The 19493-nt window shown below is 37.1% G+C and overlaps 4 protein-coding genes across 4 annotated transcripts; 1 reads left to right on the forward strand and 3 right to left on the reverse strand.

The window, feature by feature from the left end:
• Window positions 1–17: 17 nt before the first annotated feature.
• Window positions 18–2134, reverse strand: LOC106380283 (protein trichome birefringence-like 42). The gene is made up of 5 exons (XM_013820069.3): window positions 1557–2134; window positions 1035–1206; window positions 771–949; window positions 532–690; window positions 18–440 (listed from the first exon to the last, which is right to left on the reverse strand). Exons 1-5 carry the CDS (start codon window positions 1835–1837, stop codon window positions 143–145), a joined length of 1089 nt encoding a protein of 362 aa, XP_013675523.2. The 5' UTR covers window positions 1838–2134; the 3' UTR covers window positions 18–142.
• A 2632-nt stretch (window positions 2135–4766) lies between these two features.
• LOC106381007 (B-box zinc finger protein 22) lies at window positions 4767–6203 on the reverse strand. Its single transcript, XM_013820870.3, has 3 exons — window positions 5854–6203; window positions 5268–5687; window positions 4767–5173 (listed from the first exon to the last, which is right to left on the reverse strand). Exons 1-3 carry the CDS (start codon window positions 6034–6036, stop codon window positions 4910–4912), a joined length of 867 nt encoding a protein of 288 aa, XP_013676324.2. The 5' UTR covers window positions 6037–6203; the 3' UTR covers window positions 4767–4909.
• Window positions 6204–7794: 1591 nt separating this feature from the next.
• Window positions 7795–8772, forward strand: LOC125588474. The gene has a single exon (XM_048759838.1). It carries the CDS (start codon window positions 7795–7797, stop codon window positions 8770–8772), a length of 978 nt encoding a protein of 325 aa, XP_048615795.1.
• Window positions 8773–10838: 2066 nt separating this feature from the next.
• LOC106383628 lies at window positions 10839–16763 on the reverse strand. Its single transcript, XM_048759839.1, has 6 exons — window positions 16556–16763; window positions 13315–14180; window positions 12492–13235; window positions 11677–12114; window positions 11344–11602; window positions 10839–11266 (listed from the first exon to the last, which is right to left on the reverse strand). The coding sequence occupies exons 1-6, from the start codon at window positions 16761–16763 to the stop codon at window positions 10839–10841; spliced, it is 2943 nt and encodes a 980-aa protein (XP_048615796.1).
• Window positions 16764–19493: the final 2730 nt, after the last annotated feature.

Consider the following 19493-nt stretch of genomic DNA (forward strand, 5'->3'; position numbering starts at 1 on the left):
ATATTGAAGTGTTGAAGTTTGTAAGAGAATTATATTTTACTTCAGTTATATAGTTACCCTTTTGTTTCTGCAGCATCCAATAGATAAAACGAGAGATTTGAAACATGAGAACTTTTATTCTTATTAGACCTCCAAGAAAACACTAAACATTGCCAAGAAGATCGATATAGAGAAGCTGATTCCATGCATCAGGGAGTCCAGGGAGGCACCAATGGCTACAGTCATTTAACTTACTGCCTCCACCGGCATAGATAGAAGGGTGACTATCCTTTCTCAGCTCCGTCATAGTCGTCACGTCTAGGAGACTCACCGGTTTAGCCATCCCTCGGATCACACTTTTCACTATATCCTCACCTTCGTTTGTGTGGGGGTAATTTGATCCTTCCACTGGTTCCGTCTCTCCCAAGCAACTCTTCCCAGGTTCACCCCATTCAGCCCCACTTCAAATTAAGCATGGAAAAGGAAACAATAAGTATCTCAATAACTAATTAGTTAACTATGATTATTAGAGAGATAGCAATGTAGACTAACTTTAGATGAACAGGAGAAACGCCTTGATAGAAAACCCTAGTTTTTGAAGGATCAATGTTCTGATCAACCCACTTAGCCCAAGTTGTTAAAGCAATCTTGAAAGCTTCCATTCTATCCATCTCTTTCACTACCTTGTCCCCCACTTGAAAATAGCCCCATCTACATCATATTATCATCATTAGATTAAGATATATGATGTGATTAACTGAATACAAGATCGTTGTTTAATTAGTATTTACGTCTTAGCACGACCAGTGTGACCCCACCAGTGGAAAGTGTTGAAGATGACAACATCTGAACCCAACCATTGGTCTCCGGTACTGATCGAATCCAGTTTCAGTATCCATCCTCTTGTTTTGTCCATTACCAAATCCACCAGGAACCCATTCTTCAAGAAATTTACAGATATTCCATATTCCTAAAAGAAATTTTATGTAATAATGAATTAGTCGTTCAAGTTACCCGAACCCAATAACCAGGAATAAACCGGTTGAATTACGTACCGGAATGGTGAACGTAGAGAGGGACTTATCAGGCATGAAATTATAACTAACGTTATGAACGGCCGCGTGAAGCATGCAACTTAATGACACCCACATATTTTTGCTGAGCGAATCTCCCACAAACAGTATTTTCTTCCCTTTGAATCTCGTCAAGAAATCTTGTCCGTTGAAGCTACCACGTAATATTTCACAAATATCCAAATGTCAATCAGATTTAAAAAGAAAAAAAAAATCAGATTTCATCCCTTTAAAGTTATTTAGAATTCAAAAAATAACAACTCTCTTAACTATAAATAAGTGTTCTAAAAATTGATCTCGAATACACAGATGTCTTTTACAACTCGAATACACACAGATGTCTTTTTGTCGAAATCGATCATAAACCAAACGATTTTCTAAAATGATTTTTATAGACGGCGTTTTAACATCTATTTAATCAATAATCTTCTATAATAATTATCGTCTATAGATTTTTCATAAATTAAAAGTATCATTTGATGATAAACTGAAAGTGATTATCACCTTGGGATGTCGCATCCTGTCGGTTTCCATCGGTAGTGGAGGTACTTCTTGTCCGGCCGACCAAACTTTTGGCAATCTAGTCCGAGAAACGGACAAGACGATGTTCCATAGAGAGGACCAGAAGATTTGTCATAAATCCAAGTCCCTTCGTAAATGTTACACTTTGATGTCCCATCCTCGTAACCAGTTGCGTTGTAATTAGCATTAGCTTTTACATTGCGATCTGATAAATCAACAAGGAAAACAAGAAGAAGGAGAAGTATGACCTGATGGAAATCCATTTTTTTCTATTAGAAGAGACAATGTAACATGATATTAGTACTGTAGAGTATTTAACTATTTATAATCATTAGTGCTCGGTATGCCTACTACATAAATAGCCAATATCTATGTTTTTGGGTAAGTAATAACCTTTTGTTGAAAACTTTATATTCTCAAGAATTTAAAATTTAAAATATGAAATATACGAGATTTATTGCCTATAGGGGAAGATCCAGTCAATACGGAAGTGCAGGCTTTCCTCTTAGTTAACGAAAACTGCAACTGTATAGTCAAAGCTTGATTTCAAGGTATTCATGCCTTTCAGATATACTCAAATCTAGGCTGGGTAGGGACAACAGCTAAACAAACTTCCATTTAGGGTGTGTAATTTCGTTTCATATGATTAACTGGGAATTTTAACTTACTCAGAGAAACTATTAAAACCGTAGAGCATTTTAATCCAAAAATTCTTCATAGTTATCTCAGAATATAAAAGTAAAAATATATGTACTTACTGTAGAGTATTTCATTTCAAACGTGGAAAACTAGAAGTCTTAGTATTTTGGTTGTACTGCTTAAAATCCGGTACATTTCTTTTTGTTTCCATCCTAGTCTTTCACGACACTTTAGGTTTATATATTTTGTTAGGTCTTGACTTCTTTGCTATCTTCCCAGTAGTTCATATAGGAGCTATGGCCGTTTCATTCTTTCTTGTTGTTATGATGTTTCATATTCAAATAGCAGAGATTCATGAAAAAAGTATTGCGCTATTTACCATTGGGTGAGATTATTGGACTGATGTTTTGGTTGGGAAATGTTTTTCATTTTAGATAATGAAAACATTCCATTACCATCAACTTGAAATTGTTATTATAATTTGGGAAAATTGTTTTTTTTTCGAGCAAAAAAATGATAACTATGTCCCTTTAGACTAAACTCATATACTTTATGTCCCATTAGGCTTATTATTTTTAAAATGACAATAATACCCTTAAAATTTCGTAATTAATATAATGGATAACGTGCTCGATAAAGCAGGATCGATCGATCCCTTATCAGCAGAACGATGAGATCGATCGATCCCAATCATTATGCAGAACAAAAAAAACATGGACCATATACTGATCGACCTGGTCCATTTCACTCGATCAGCAAATGTTGATTTCATATGGATCGATCGATCTCTATTTGTAGACCGATCGATCTTGTGCCCAAGTAAGTATAGATATGAATCATGATAGAAATAATGTGAAATTTTTGTAAAAATTTTGTGAACAATCAATGGAATATAGAAGACGGTGTGAGAAGAAGGTTACCACGTTTTTTTCGTGTTTTTTTGTTTTTTTGAATCGATTTTTTCAAAATATGAAAGTGAATATTCCCAAATATTTTTTTCCATATTTTTCGGAAATGATTTCTTATGCGTAGAATACAGCTAATCTGTAGAAATCGGTTTTTACAGGTTTTTAGAATTATAGTAATGTGTAGATTTTGATTTCTACATTTTTTAGATTTACAGTAAATTTGTAGAAGTCGGTTTCTACGTGTTTTAGATTTATATTAATGTGTAGATTTTGATTTCTGCAGATTTTAGATCCGTAGGTTAAGTGCGGAATGTGTATTCTAAATATTTTTAGAATACTCTTATTTACGTAGATCACGTATTCTAAACATTGTAGATTCAGTGAAAAAAAGTGGATTTTGTTTTCTAATTTGTAGAATATCATTTCTACTTTATTTAGACCAGAATCTAAAAATTATGATTTAAACATTTTTAGAACTGAAAAAAATACCACTAAGTTCATATAGGTATTTTATTAATAGTTACTATTTTTCCAATTTTTATTTGTTTGTAAAACTATTTATTAAATTTATTTTCAAAAAATATTAAAGGGTATTATAGGAAAAAATGGCACAAAATAGATATTACTCTAAAAGGACGTAATTATCATTTTTTTGCTCTAAAAAAATAATTTTCTCTTATAATTTTAATAATTTTAAGATATCTTTGAAGAGCTCTAATAACATTTTCCGAAGAATTTTCAAAACCAATTGAGAAATAACAAAAAATATATTGTTGGAGTTCTTAAAGCCATAAGATATTCATGCACAGTTTTTCATATGAGAAACTGTAAGAAATTATCGCTCTCATGACTAAAGAACACATTCAATATTTGTTGGGGTTAAAAACGGCAATTTCGAAATTAACGTCCAAGATCACATTTTTTAAAGAAACTTTCTCGAAATAATTTCAGAAAAGTCTTAAGTAGAAAACTCCTGAGCAACAACCACATCAGCACGCGGACAACCTCAAGTTGGATCGACCGCGTCCAACTCGCTTGATGGTGAGTTGTATCAACCCATCCGACTCACCATCAAGCGACCTGGATCAATCCCACACCATGTACTCTCATCTCACTCTTCGGAACTCTCTCCTTCGAGTTTCAATCAAACTGTCTTTTGTTTCATCTCGATCGGAGTTACCGTTGAAACTTTACGATAAAATTAACAAAGACTTATTTTCTCGTACGAATTTGAATCAATCGTATAAAATGATAACAATTAACTTAAATATCATGGTTATCTCAACTATACGATTGGTTTCCACTATTTCATAAAACTGAGGTTATACAGAAGGCGATTTCTCCTAAAAAAATCGTAAAAACGTTTCAGTCGAAAAACAGCCCAAAGAGGGTCTAAAACGCGGCAAAGACCCACTTACGATTTTTGACGAGAATGAGCCCAAATTATTATGACTGTTTATCAAATATTCGTGAACGAAGATAAATGTCACATTTTGAAGGACAATCATGAAAATCGAAAAAACTGGAATATTTGCGTGAAAAAAAATTGTAAAAATGTTTTAGATAAAACTTTCAAAATCTCTTGGGATCCCTTCTCTCGATGACTTTCTTTCATATATATATATATATATATATATATCAGTAATTCAATAAAATGCAAAATAAATTAATTGATTTCTGACAAATGCTGTGTAATGTTTTTGTGATACATAGAGAAATGTTTCCGGTGACTAGTAGAAGCCTCTAGAGAGAAATCATAAGCATTGACTACATAGAGAGTTGCAGTTGTTAGGACCGTCTCCGCTTCCCAACCCTCTGGTTAGGGGATGAACCGGTGTTAAGAGCTGAAGAAGATATATCCGGAACAAACATTGAGTGGTGGTTAAAATGTCTAGGCCAGTTTAGACCAGAAGCTGTTGGTGGAGAATGAATCTGTGGAACCGCCCATGATGTCTCACCTCCTCCCAAACAGTTACTGTTATCTTCTCCATCTTCCTCTCCCGACCGCATCATTGAAGAATTGTCTGAATCTCCTCGCCTACTAGTATCCGCCTGCAAGAAAGAAAAAAAAAGATGAATCAATAAGGCCAAAATGATGACCAATCTTTACTTGTTACACACACTATATGATAACTAATATGTTTACCTTAGATGATCCATTGTTCTCCATGTATTCATAGCTCTGATCAAAGTCGGTTAATCCGAAAATCTCATCAATTTGCCACTGAGGAATGCTTCCAGTAGCTGCTGATCCACTGCTTGCAATAGGAAGCTTTGTAGAAATGTGATCACTGACTTTAGTTTCCGGTAAACCCACCTGATGATTATGATCATCAAAGTCCATCTTTTGAGGCTCAGATGTAGGTGGTTTCCTCTCGTTGGTTTTGTCATCATTGGACGGTGTAGAAGGACCTGTGTCCGTAGTAGATTCAAGACCAACTCTAATCCCAGTCAGAAGAAACCGCTGGTGAGCTGAAACATGAGGATTCACTGTGTGGATTGAAACATCACATTTCCTACATAGCAAAGCTCTATCTTGCAGACAGAAGAAGAATCCAGTAGCTTCCTGTCAAATTACAAAATCAACTAAGAAACTGGTCCACGGCTTCTCTAAACTCTAAAAAGGTTCAAACTTTCTCAAAGAAGATATAATCATTGAATCACATTACAAGGCTTTTCTCATACCTAAAAAAAAGATTCAAACTTTGAGATCAAAGAGAGATGAATCAGACCTGACAAATGTCGCATTTGGGTTTGGAGGAGGAAGAGACAGAGAGAGGGACTCTCTGGTGTTTCCCGGCGAGTTTATTAGCGGCGTGAACTTTCTCATCGCAAGCCAAACACAACGCCGCTTCATCGGCGCAACATAGCACCGCCGCTTCCGCCGTCTCGCAGACGTTACACTGAATCTTCATCCTTTATTACCAAAAATCTTCGAAACGATTCAAGGTCTCGAGAAAAACGAAACTTCTCCTTTCGTTTCTTTGATTTGTTTTTTCTATTTTTTTGTTCACTCGAAAGGATTGATGTCGGAGACTTCAGTTTTGTCTCCTCAAGGCCTTTGTCCGAAAGGAGAATTTTTTTGATAATATTTCCTAGTCAAACTGGATTTATTTATAAATTTTCTGACTAACAAAATTACAAATCTGTTCATTTGGATTCTAGATAAGTCGTAAAGGGAAAAATATCATTTAGATTAATTAGATAATAAATAGTGGCGGTAGGAGGATTTGTTTTCAAAAAAAAAAAGAGGGTCTTTGTGTATAACTTACAAAGTGGTGGGGTCGAGGGAGAATTGGAAAAACAAGACATTTTCGAAGTTTGTTTGTCAAAATAAGACTTTGGTCGTTTTGGACTGGTTTTGCCCTTGTGTTGTGGAAAAAATAGTAAACTTAGGTAAAAAAATATAAAAAAATGTAGAATCATTAGAAACCAAAGTATATATACTTTTATGTTTAAATTTAATTTTTAAAAATTGTGGAACTATGTTTTATTTAATATCAAAGCTATAACAGAATACTTATTCTAGCCATCTACGTAGTCTACAAATCGAATATAAAGTATTGTACATAGGTTTACCTTGGATAGAAAATATAAACTACACTTTCTTCAATAGTTTACCTTAGCTAGATTTTTTGTCGTAATATTCTATCTTGATAACTTCAATCTACCTACGGCTTTTTTACAAGTTCTATCCTAGAGTCAGTGAAATACCTTTTCTTTTTAACAAGTCATACATTGTTCTGCCTTTTACTATATAATAGCCTAAGGCAGAATGTAGTTTCCATTCTCTCTACATATTTCTGCCTAAGGCAGAATGTAGTTTCCATTCTCTCTACATATTTCTGCCTTACGTATGATGTATATTCTTGCCAAATAAAGTAAAAATGGAAACTTCCAAATTTCGTGATCATATATTTCCTAAATATATCCTAACTAAATATTTCCTAAATATCTTCCCCCCCCACGATTTTCTCCCTTTTCTCTTCACACGATCTCTATCTCCCTCGTTCCTTGTTCCTCTCTCTTCTTCATCGACAAAAATCTCTTCTATCAACCAACACAAGATGGTTCTAATCTACGTTAAATCTGGTGTATGGATGTCAAGTTTCAGTGACGAGTGGAGTTTCTTGGCAGACAAACAAAGGCGTGGTCGAATGGTGACATTAGAAACTACTACTTTACTGGAGGAACTCAAGATCATGGTGTGTGAAGATTATGGGGTCGACCCTAATTTGGTTAATGTCGAGTTCAGTTATGAGATGGTCAATCAAAGAGGAAATCCTCCCATTAGTATCAGTAATGATCGACAAGTGTGTAACTTTGTGGGCTACGCAAAGAAGGGTTCCTCTACAACCTTGTGTGTCACGTTCTCTGGTACTGGTACTGGTGTAAAGGAAAAGGAACGAGTCAATATCGATCTCAATAAGGAACCGTGTGATTCAAGTAATGTTGAGGAAGGTGAAGTTCCTGACATAAATCTGGGAGATTTTGCAGAACCATCAAAAAAGTGTTGTGATAAAAGGAAGAATCATGTCGTTGAGGATGGTTCCGGTCATGCTGGTTCAAAGAGTGAAAAGTATGGCAATAGTGAAAAGGAAAGCCGAGCTGGGAACACAGATTTCGTGAAGAAAGATCAACTTTTCTGAAGTAAACGTGTCCTAAAGGCAACAATGGAAATTTGGGCGATGAAGAATAATTACGATTTCCTTGTTACCAAATCAACGAAAAAGTGGTGGTCTATACGATGTAAGGATAATACGTGCAACTGGACTGTGCGTGCGGAATGTGTTGATGGGTCTACATATTTCATGATCAATAAGTGTGTGGGTATACACTCATGTGCTCCTTCAAAGAAAAGCAACTTCGGAAAAACGGCGTCGGCAAGAACTATTGGAAAGCTGATACAACATCGATTTGATGATGCCAATGATGGCCCCAAAGCAAACGACATCATTCAGTTTATGAGGCTAGAACATAGCTGCGAAATTACTTATTGGCACGCTTGGGAAGCTCGTGAGTATGCAATTGCAGCTGTTAGAGGTATACCAGACGAAAGTTATGCAAAGATACCAAAATATTTGCATATGATTAAAGAAGCTAATCCTGGTACACACACTCACTATGAAACTAAGAAGGATGGTAGATTCATGTATCTATTTATGTCGTTTGGGCAATCAGTTAGAGGATTTCACAGTCATATGCGTAGGGTGATTGTTGTTGATGGAACTTTTCTGAAAAATAAATATAAAGGAGTTCTACTTGTTGCTACAGCTGTAGTTGGTAACTCCAACTTGTATCCAATTGCATTTGGAGTTGCTGATTCAGAGAATGAAGAATCATGGGAGTGGTTCTTCAGACAGTTGAGTGTGGTTATTCCTGATAGTAAAGACTTAGCTTTTGTGTCAGATAGACATGCGTCAATTGCTAAAGCAATCAGGGATGTCTACCCACGATCAAAGCACGGAATTTGTATACACCACTTGATGACCAATGTGGTTAAATTCTTCAGGACAAAGGGGTTCACTGCTTTGGTCGAGAAGGCTTCAAAGGCATATAGGTATAGTGAATTTCAGGAACGTTTCACAGAAATTGTTGATATCAGTCCGGCACTTGGAAGATATCTACAGGAGGCTGATGTGAGAAAATGAGCTCGTTCTCTCTTCCCTGGATCCAGGTATGACATCAGGACCAATAACCCAGCCGAGTCGATTAATTCAGCTCTGAGATCTCCTAGACAATTTCCAGTAATTCCTTTGCTAGATAGTATAAGAGAAATGATGACCCGATGGTTCTATGAGCGTCGCATGTTAAGCTCCAAACATATTGATCCTTTAACCGATAAGGTTGAGAAAAAGATTGATAGGAGAATCGTGAAGGCTCGAGGGTTTCAGGTTCAGAAGGTTGACAACTTCAGATCACTTGTTAAAGGAGACATATATGATTGTCATGTTGATCTGGAAACCAGAACATGCACATGTGGGAAATTTGATTTAGGAAAAATTCCATGCGGACACGCCATTCCTGCAATATATTCTCGAGGTATGGAAGTATATAAACATTATCTTGGTACCTATATATTCCAGCATTTTGCAGCGTTTAGACATTGGTCGGTCTTTTTTTTGACACAAGTATGGAAGTACACCGATTTACTGATGGCGTCTATAGCACTGCAACGTGGAGAGCTGCCTACGCGGAATCCATTAATCCCATACCAGTTCCAGAGGCTGAATGGAATGTCCCAGATGAGGTTAAACTTGCGAAGATCTTACCACCAGAGTCAAGAAAGAGTGCTGGTAGACCAGTAAAGAGAAGGTATGAAACAGTAGAAGACAAGATTAGATCTTCTCAAGGATCAACAAAGAAGAAAAAGCACAAGTGCAGCCGGTGTGGTATGGAGGGACACAAGAGAGGAACATGTGATAAACCTATCTAGTTTGTTGTGTGTGTTCTCTGTTATTTGCTGTTTGCTTACAACATTGTTGAGACAAATCGAATCTTCCTATTGACAGTTTGATTTTTCCAATTTTTTTTGTTATATTCGATGCAAATCACCAAAAACATCAAAGAACATAGTCTTACATTTATTTAGAAAAAAACAGAACAAGAAATTGAACATCATGCATAGGTATGGTACATGAAGACCATAGCAAAACAACACACAAACAAAGCTTTGATGATCCTTAACTCTCTAATGCACTCGATGGAATTTTCTTCAGAACGAGCAATTGCATCTTCCACCTCTTCAAGTCTACTCTTATGTCGTTTCATCATTGTCTCAGAAGCTCGTACTGATTTTTGAAACTCAGAATTGTCCACTAGCAGCACATCAAACAGATCCTGAAAGTCTTCAATTTCCTCAACAACTGACTTATCAGTCCATTTGAACAAGTGAGTTTTGTCCTTCATCATTAACATCAACAAACAGTTAGATTGGACTGTGCGTGAAGGTTATATGAATACAGACTAACCATCTCAGATCCCATCGGACAACAATGGAACAATCTTCCCGGATTTTTGATAGTTGTTGAAGTGAAAAGATGCACTTCCTTGCCGCAATTGCATCTTTTCGGAATTCCTCTTTGTTTGGTGTGCTGATATCTTGAATCGACAGAAGAACCGACCGAAGACATGATTGAGTTGATCTCCCAAGTTCTCTCCCCTAGATTTCTCTTTGTCGTGAAAGAATGAGGAAGAAAAGGCATTAGGTCAAAAAATAATACAAAACTACGTCGTTTCATGATGTAGAAAACATGTTTTATACCCGAGGCAGATATAGTAAATATAATGAAAAACCATTTAGGGGTTCGTTAGGGATTAGTTAGGGTATGTAATTTCACCATATATCCACTAAAGTAGTGATTATACATGAAACAAAAAAATACATTATTAGTGGCTATAAGAACTACAAATGGAATTATTAAACAAATACATGTCATTCTCAACACAAATGGTAAGAGTTTAGAGTAAAGAGTTCTTATGTATAGGGTTCATTTAGGCTTTAGGGTAAATATTGGGTTAGTTAGTGGTTTAGGGTAAAGATTGATAAGTTTAGTGGTTTAGTGTAATTGGATATTTTAGTTGTAAATATTTCATGCAAAATCAAACCACAAATAACTAGTAAACTAAAATAGTGTCATGTCACATAATTTCTAGAAAGCTCTAAAATAGAGTATTGTCACAACATTCCTGGTAAAACCTAAACAAACACACATAATCAGTCTTCTTCAAGGTCATAAAAAGTAGAACTCTCAAAATCCGAAGGGATGTGTTGTGCCATAAGCTGGATTAAAATGGGATCATGGGCAGCCTCCCATATATCATAAGCAATTTTCTGTCGGCAACCAGGCATTATTCCGTCTTCCACTAAACTGAGGTCGAGACCAAGAAGGATGCACTCCAAGTGTTTGAGTGCGAATGCCCCGCAATCAGCACAAGACTTGTTCAATCTTGTCTGCATAGGCATATCTACAATCGAATAGGATGTAAGGAGTAACTTGCTCTTCGGTGGACCAACTGCCTTGACAATTCTAGGAATCATACAAGCAAACTTCTCTACGTATTGCCTATTCCTTCCCCGATTGCAATCATAGACTTCCACTTTCTTCTCAATCATGTTGACGCATACAGCAACCCAATGATTACCTGCAACGGACATCACTTATTTTGTTAAAAAAAATACTTGAATAACGGAGACGTGTAGAGGAAGCATGGATAATTACCATTGACAAACAGAGGAAAGTAGAGACGATCAACATCGACACCCCAAACTCTATTAGTCCGCCCATGAGATGGAAACTCTCCTCTCCCATAAGCAAGAAGAAGATCGGGTACTACGTAGCCTCTTTTGTCGTCTTTACACTTCTCGTATTCTTTCTCGATCTGGAGGCAGAACATGGCGTTCATGAAAGCAACACGGTCTATATTCCAACGCCTCAAAGATGTCTTCTCTCGCCATATATACAACATCGCATCCATTTCCTGAATATTCACATGGACAATTACCCAATGCACAATCAAATATATGTTACAAATATATGTTAAGAAAATAATACCTCGTTTCCAAGCCATTTTCCAGCACAAACTATTCTCTGTGCGAAGGTCAAATTAAAGACAGAGGGACCAATCCTCAAAGCTGGTGGATTCGTAGACCATTTCGTGAATCTATCCCACGATTCTTCGGTGAAATAATACAGTGACGCCTGTGGAGAACCGTCAGCTGCCATTGGTGAGTCACTAAGCTGAAGCTTCTTGCTTGGTCCTCCAGTCCATCTATCCCACTTTGCCGATGTTAGAGGTGCATTTGATTGCTTTGATCCACCTTTTCGTAGTTTCCGGACAGTAGTCATTGGAGTCCACCAATCACTTGCATCGTTGTCGTTATTGGTCTGTGATGGATCAAAATCGGGTACGTACGAGGCTTGAGAAAGTCCTTCAAGGCTTTGCGTACCTATTGGTTCGTCCATATCATCCGCTTGACTGAAATTTACATCCTGTTTCAAAGTACACAAGCAATTCATAAAAAACCCTGATTCAAAACACACAAGCAATTCAAACAAAAATCAGATTCAAAATACACAAGCAATTCATAAAAAACCAGTTATTAAGCACACACAAGGAATTCATAAAAAACATGATTTTATAAACTAATAAAATTCATATAAATATCTTACACATAGTTCACATAAAAAAACACACATCATAATGCAGATACATAATTAAGCCTGATTTTGAACAACAATTACAAACCAAACACACTTCCAAAACGAGACAATGCAAAACACATCACAAGGCCGATAAACACATGAAACTAACACTAAAAGAAGTTAAGACACATTGCAGAGAGTTATGAAGACTAGTGCTTGTTTACCAAGCGTTTGGACCTCCTCGGAGATGGCTTGCTAGGCGATGGCTTCGTAGGAGATGGCTTCCTAGGCGATGGGTTGCTAGGCGCTGGCTTGCTAGGCGCTAGCTTGCTAGGCGATGGGTGGCTAGGCGCTGGCTTGCTCGCAGATGGATCTCCATGCTCAGCTTGGACGGTTGAATCCCCACGGGAATTTTTAAGCTCAGACTGCACTCCCTCAAATTTTTCATCCATCTTTTTCTCTAGCCTCTCTTCCATCGCAGCAAAACCTTGCTGAAACAACTGCGTCACAAAAGTCTTCATATCTTCATCAAAGGGCGCCTGTTGTGGTCTAGTATGTAGGACCTTATGCTTCCTTTTTTCCATTCCACGATCAGGGAGCCCCTTCTTTCCCTTTGTATCTCTCGCCCTTATGGTTGCTGATCCTTTTGGAGTTTGAAACTCCTCATCGCTCCCACTTGCTTCATCGCTCCCACCTTCACCATCCTTGTCGTTAGGCTCTTTATCACTCCCACCTTCTCCCTCATGCGTAGCTACTTTCTCCTTCTCACCTTCTTTGTTATCAACCCCAAAAGAAAAGACCGGTGTCTCTTCGTACTCCCAATTATGACCACTGAAGTCAAACTGCTTCATTATCATCTGCATGAGAAGCTTGACTCTATCATCCTCCACCTCATCTCGTCTGCTAAATTGAAGACTTTCACACACTGTATAATTCCCTGTCCACGAGATGTATGGATATATGTCATCCTACACAAGAAAGGTGAAAAGAGTCAATCATTAATACAAACATTTGTTTGTTTTTCTACTTGTTAAAATAAATATTTACCTTGGGTGTTAAGATGTTCTCCAACTTGTTGAGCTCCTCGTACGAAATCTTTGCAGCTCCCATCCAGTTTACACATCTAGGACCGTTCTTAAAACTTTTGTTCAGTTTTCTTCCACAGAGCTTTCCAAGCTTTGGTATTGCTTCCATAGCCCATATCTGAAGACCGTAGGTGAAGCCATCTAACACGTAACTCTTTGGATTCTCCTTCAGTTTATCTCGTTTTTCAGCTATTGACTCGCATAGAAGGTCAAAAGAAGCAACTCCCCAAGGGTAGTTTCGAACCTGCTCAAGATCCATCACCAACTTCACGTACTTGATGGGGATAGGTGCCTTCTCATCTCTCCCGCAAACCATACAAACAATGATGCAAAGATACACCAGCCTGATTCGATCAGCATTACTCCACTTCTTAACAGCTGCCCTGTGATGTTCCCACAGCTCGAAAATAGAAATCCCCTTATTTGTCCTGATCACTAAGCTCCAGAAACCACCATCATCATCCCAGTCAACCAACTCCTTAAGTGAGAGACTAGTATCGCACTGAAGCCCGGTAACTGCGTGGAACTCAAGCAATGAAAATCGGAGAGGTCTTCTCGCAAAGACAAACCAGAGCTCATGATCTTTGTAAGTCAACAGCTCCCTACACAAGAAGCCGTGTATCACTCTCGCCGAGAATCCCAAACCATTATCGAACAGCTTAAAAATCTGAGCAAAAACAGGATCTTTCTTCACTGTCTCCAACTCCTTTGGCAACCACTCCATCAATCTTTTGAAATAGCGTACCATCTTGCAGTTGTTATTGATCTGATGCACTTGGGTCTCTTCACCCGGCTTAAACAACCGCTTTGGTAACTCCTCAGACATACCTACAATCACAGAAAAGAAGTTTATAATCAGAGCACAAACAAAAAAAGAAGAAGATTTGACAAAAAACCAAACCTTTGAATCGGAAAACAACAAAAACGAATCTATTTGTCAATTTTCCCTCTTTCAAAAAAGGACCAAAATCGAAGATAAGAAACTAAAATCAAAACACCCAAACAATAACATCCATGAATTGCGTAATGTATAAGGAGATTAATCAACCCATTCAAGTAATTTAGATTAAGAAATAAGAGAAATCGGATTTAAGTGATAAGAAACTTTAAGAAATCTAGGGTTAAGAGAATCAAAACAAGTAATCGCAAACTCACCTTCTTAGAAACGTGAGATGTTGATGAAATTGATGGTGGAAGAAGAAGAAGAGCGTCCGACGATGTCGTAGAGTAAGAACAAATCTCCAATTCTTTAGGCTGATAACAAAGAGAAAGACGAAAATAACTAGATTAGAGATGAAAAATGAAAGTTAAAGAGTGAAGAAACGATTTGGCTTTGTTCTTACCCAAAATCGCCATTGGAGGAGCTTCAAGCTTTCGGCGGAGAAGATGAGAGAGGTTTGTTAATCTCTAGGGTAAATCGACTTTTGTTTCTATTTTTTTTATTGTTTTTCCTTTATTTTTACTTTCTGTTTTTACTTTTTGTTTTTTTGTTTTTTTAAAAGTGGTTAAATATATTTCGAAATATTAATATTAATTATATAAATCTTAACTATGCTAATTTGAAAGCAATATGGTATTTAAAAAATTATAAATCCTACTTACCTACAGAATTTTCAAAAAGTCCTATTCTGACAAATCGAAGTATAAAATGTCTTTATTTTCCAATTTTCTCAATAGAAAATACTCTATAGCCTGATGAGTGAACAATGTGTATACACGTTAAGTGTCTCAAGTGCATGGAGACCATCTCTGCCGTGTCAAGCTGTACATTAGGCTTATCAGCAGAAGATTGCAGAGCTCCATCAACACAAAATCCCAAAATGAGTATCTTAATTTTTGTTTAATAGGTTTTAATTGGAAAAGTACATTAAGAAACCGGACGAAGAGATTCGTTAATTTTCGTGGTCTAATGCAAATCTTTTAATTAAGGTTTCTTAATTTTTTTTTAATTAAACATAAATTTTTGTTTAATTCTTCTTATTAAACTTAAATTTAAAACATAGTAAAATATTATAATTGAAACATAAATTTTAAAAACAAAAAATAAAACATAAAAACAAAGTTTATTACAATAAACGAGAATAATTTGAAACATACATCCGAGCTCAGTTGTTGTCTTCATCGCCTCTAAATTTTTGTCACAAATGTTCAACCAAATCAGCTTTCAGTCGTTCATGCTTTTGTCTATCACGAATTGTAGTTCGATCACTCATCATATTTTGGATATTTGAAGGGGTATCTGTAGAATACGTGAGATCGACATGTGAACTTCCGCTATCTTCTCCTTGTTGGAACTCTGAAACATTATACAGATTATATCTATCTCGTTCGTTTTCGACGATCATATTATGGAGTATGATACATGCTCTCATAATCTTTCCAATCTTGGCTTTATCCCAAAATAGTTCAAGACTTTTAACAAAGGCAAAGCGAGCTTGTAAGACTCCGAAAGCACGCTCGACATCTTTTCGGGCAGCTTCTTGACTTTGAGCAAATAAAACTGCTTTCGGATCTTGTGATAGTGAAATAGATTGGATAAAAGTTGCTCATTTCGGGTAAATACCATCAGTGAGATAGTAAGCCATACGATACTCTCTCCCATTGACGGAGTATGTGACTTGCGGAGCTTGGCCGTTTATTATGTCATCAAAAACAGGTGAGCGATCAAGAACATTAATGTAATTTAATGTACATGGAGGTCCAAAAAATGCATGCCATATCCAGAGATCATATGAAGCAACCGCCTTTAAAACGATTGTTGGTTTACTCGAACCACGAGAATATTGCCCTTTCCAAGCGGTAGGACAATTCTTCCACTCCCAATGCATACAATTGATGCTTTCTATCATCCCGTAAAATCCACGATATTCTCCAATATAAAGTGGACGTTGAAGATCAGCCGGTGTTGGTCTTCTTAGATACTCATCGCCGAATAAATATATTATTCCTTCCACAAAATGTTCCACACATGACCGAGTTGTCGTTTCACCGAGTCGGAGGTATTCGTCACAGCATCAGCCGCACTACCATATGCCAAGACACGAATGGCTGCTGTACACTTTTGAAGAGGAGAGAGACTACTCCTTCCAAGAGCATCTTGCTTTTATCGAAAGAATTCAACTTCGGTGGAGAGTCGATGAACAATTTTCATGAACAATGGTTTGTTCATTCTAAAACGTCGTCGGAAAAAATTTTCAGGATACGTTGGAGTATCACTGAAATAATCATTCCATAAACGAGTATGCCCTTCTTCACGATGTCTTTCGATATAAGCTCGTTTTTTTTCCTTCGTTCTTCTTGATCAACTCGAATGGTTAAATTCTCAAAGGCGTGATCAAGGTGTTGATCAAAGAGCTCATCAAATGCATCATCAAATGCTTCGTCTAAATTGTTTTGAGAAGAAGAAGTCATATATGGTGATTAAAGAGTTTTAAAAACTTGGGATCAAAGAGAGAAAATATTTTGAGAAGTTGTGATCAAAGATTTTGAGAAGTTGTGATCAAAGAGTGAAAAAATAGAGACTTGAGATTTTGTTTACGGTACTTGTGATCACAACAATATAAAAAAAAAGAGACTTGAGATTATGGATATGAAACTTGTGATGAAAGAGTGGAAAAAAAAGAGACTTGAGATTTTTAAAACTTGATTTCAAAAGAGAAAATAGATAGCCTTGAGATTAAAGAGTTGTTCATACAAGTCGAGAGAGAAGATATATAAAGAGATTACAAGTTTGGTACAAAGTCGACACAAGTCCGTGATAGACACAAGAGTACAAGACACAAGACTTGACACAAGACACAAGACTTGACACAACAAGTCCGTGATCAACTAGTGTGTGAACATAGCGACACTTGACACAACAAGTCCGTGATCCTCTCTCGTCTGACTATCTTCCACTCCAACGTCTTGACAGAACACGACAATTCCACAATGCTCCTGTAGGTATCAAGAACAAGACACAGAAATCAATTCAGTATAAACAAGAACCAGCAACAGAGAGCATTAACAAGAACACGACCAAGAATCAGCAACATAGATCATAAACAGAGTGGATTAACATAAACAAATATCATTAATTGGAACCAACAAGAACATGAACATGAGTTACATAAGATGAACCTTAAACTAAGACGACATAACATCAACAAGAATCAGCAACAGAGAACATGACATACTTAAACTAAGACGACATAACATGAAACTTTAACAGAGCAACCAACAAGAACATGAGTTACGTCAACTCTTTAATTAACTTTACCTTGAGATCTTCTTCATAATCAGGTAGTGGACCTTGTTTTGCAACAAGACTCTCAAGTAGCTTCATCTTGGTGAGCTTTTCCTTGCCAAATCCTCCTTCTTCATCTCCCAAATAGTCTTGAAGTCATCGAGCTCTTTAGCCTCAACCAACGGCTTCTTTCCACGGGCTTTTGCAGCCTTCACACCCGCAGGATGACATGTTACGTCATCGTCAACACCAGCATTGTTTTCCTTAACTTGAGAGCTTCCAGTATGTGAACCATTCTTGAACTTCCTCCTTTTGGAGCTGCTTACTGTTTTTGCTGTAGAGAGTTCACACCACTTCTGATCGGCGCGAAGCTCCTTCCACGCATGCTCTAAAGTGAACTTCTATTGATGGTTGTTGAAGAAGATTTCGTGGGGGCAATTTGAGGACATCATTATCGTTCATACCACTGCTTCTCTCTCTGGTTGCTGCTTCAAACGCCCCACAAAACTTACAAACCAAATCATTAAGCTTGTGCCAACGTTGCTTGCACTGAGATGCTTCCCGTTTTTCACAACCAGAGAGCTTAGGAGACGCCGAGTAGTATGCAGCAATTCTCTTCCAGAAAGCCACTGACTTTTGCTCATTCCTAACAACGGGATCCTTGCTCGTGTTCAACCAAGAGCTGATAAGGACTATATCTTCTGATGGCGACCACGTCTTTCGTTCCCTACGCTCTGCCGGAAGCTTGTCACAATGGATTGGTTCTTGTTGACTGCCTACGAAAGGATCTTGTGATGCAGAGACTGAACACTTCCTTGACTGCCAAAGACAACATTTTGTTGACTATTAAGTAGATCAACAAATTTGGCATTGTCTTCAAATGGATTAAAATCCATTTCCGAAGAGGAGAAAGAGGAGAAAGAACGAGCAAACGCATTAAGATGATGGAGATTGAAGAGAAACACACTGCTTATAAATAACTACAACGAGAAGTAGCATTCAACAACTAGAACCAGACTTGAATGCGTTAAAGAGTAGACATATATCTAACAACAAACAACAAACAATGCTTTTCATCTTCATAACACTATAATCAGAAAGACTTGACATTTATCTAACTTATTCAAAACACTTAACGTTCGGATTTCTATGTTACCATCAGTTCTATTTATTACACAACCATAATCTTAACTACACCTTTTATTACCCTCCTTTCAATTATTCACATAACCTAAACCACATCAGTACTAATTCAGATGGAAGAGTAACACTAACCTTTTATTGATGAACCTCCCTGAGCCCTCTTTCCACCGAACATATCAAACGCTTGTTTATCCCTTCATCTCACCACACAAAGACATGAACAAAAAAAATTAATCAACAGAATGAACCGAAATCAAAATTGATAAACTTGCAACAAACATAACGAGATTCAATAAAAATATTTTTCACCTAAAGCCAACAGAATCAACGGACAGAAACATTATTAAAATTATAAAACTTTCAACCAACAAATCACAACTAATCAAAGCACAATCCGAGACATCCATTATTGAAGAACATGAAACCGAAGTTTTACCTGACCGAATCGCGGAGAGCCATCGACAGAGAGCACCGTCGCCGTTGAGGAGAGCCACCGACAGAGAGCCATATATCGCCGTCGACGAGAGCCACCACGAGAAAGAATCAAACCTACAAACATAATAAAATCTTACAATTAGAACAAGAATAAGTCTAATCTAAGACATGCATGACTGAAGAACATAACAAACGATTCACCTTCCGATTCCAGTTGATCCACAGAGAGAGAGAGAGAGAGGTTCTTCGCCGTCGAGGATACCCACGGTGAGGGAGATAATCAAAGATTTTCTTCCTCAACGACAGCAACCGAGAGAGAGAGGACCTTCTTCGTTTCC

Source organism: Brassica napus, chromosome C6, assembly GCF_020379485.1.
Source record: "Brassica napus cultivar Da-Ae chromosome C6, Da-Ae, whole genome shotgun sequence".
NCBI lineage: Eukaryota > Viridiplantae > Streptophyta > Magnoliopsida > Brassicales > Brassicaceae > Brassica > Brassica napus.

Coding starts and splice junctions, on each gene's coding strand:
- LOC106380283 (XM_013820069.3), bottom strand. CDS start 1,837: ATGGATTTCCATCAGGTCATACTTCTCCTTCTTCTTGTTTTCCTTGTT. Junction 950..1,034: donor TCTCTACGTTCACCATTCCG/GTACGTAATTCA, acceptor AATTTCTTTTAG/GAATATGGAATATCTGTAAA. Junction 691..770: donor CACACTGGTCGTGCTAAGAC/GTAAATACTAAT, acceptor AATATGATGTAG/ATGGGGCTATTTTCAAGTGG.
- LOC106381007 (XM_013820870.3), bottom strand. CDS start 6,036: ATGAAGATTCAGTGTAACGTCTGCGAGACGGCGGAAGCGGCGGTGCTA. Junction 5,688..5,853: donor CCAAATGCGACATTTGTCAG/GTCTGATTCATC, acceptor GTAATTTGACAG/GAAGCTACTGGATTCTTCTT. Junction 5,174..5,267: donor AGAACAATGGATCATCTAAG/GTAAACATATTA, acceptor TCTTTCTTGCAG/GCGGATACTAGTAGGCGAGG.
- LOC125588474 (XM_048759838.1), top strand. CDS start 7,795: ATGGAAATTTGGGCGATGAAGAATAATTACGATTTCCTTGTTACCAAA.
- LOC106383628 (XM_048759839.1), bottom strand. CDS start 16,763: ATGACTTCTTCTTCTCAAAACAATTTAGACGAAGCATTTGATGATGCA. Junction 13,236..13,314: donor AGAACATCTTAACACCCAAG/GTAAATATTTAT, acceptor TTTCTTGTGTAG/GATGACATATATCCATACAT. Junction 12,115..12,491: donor CGAGGAGGTCCAAACGCTTG/GTAAACAAGCAC, acceptor ACTTTGAAACAG/GATGTAAATTTCAGTCAAGC.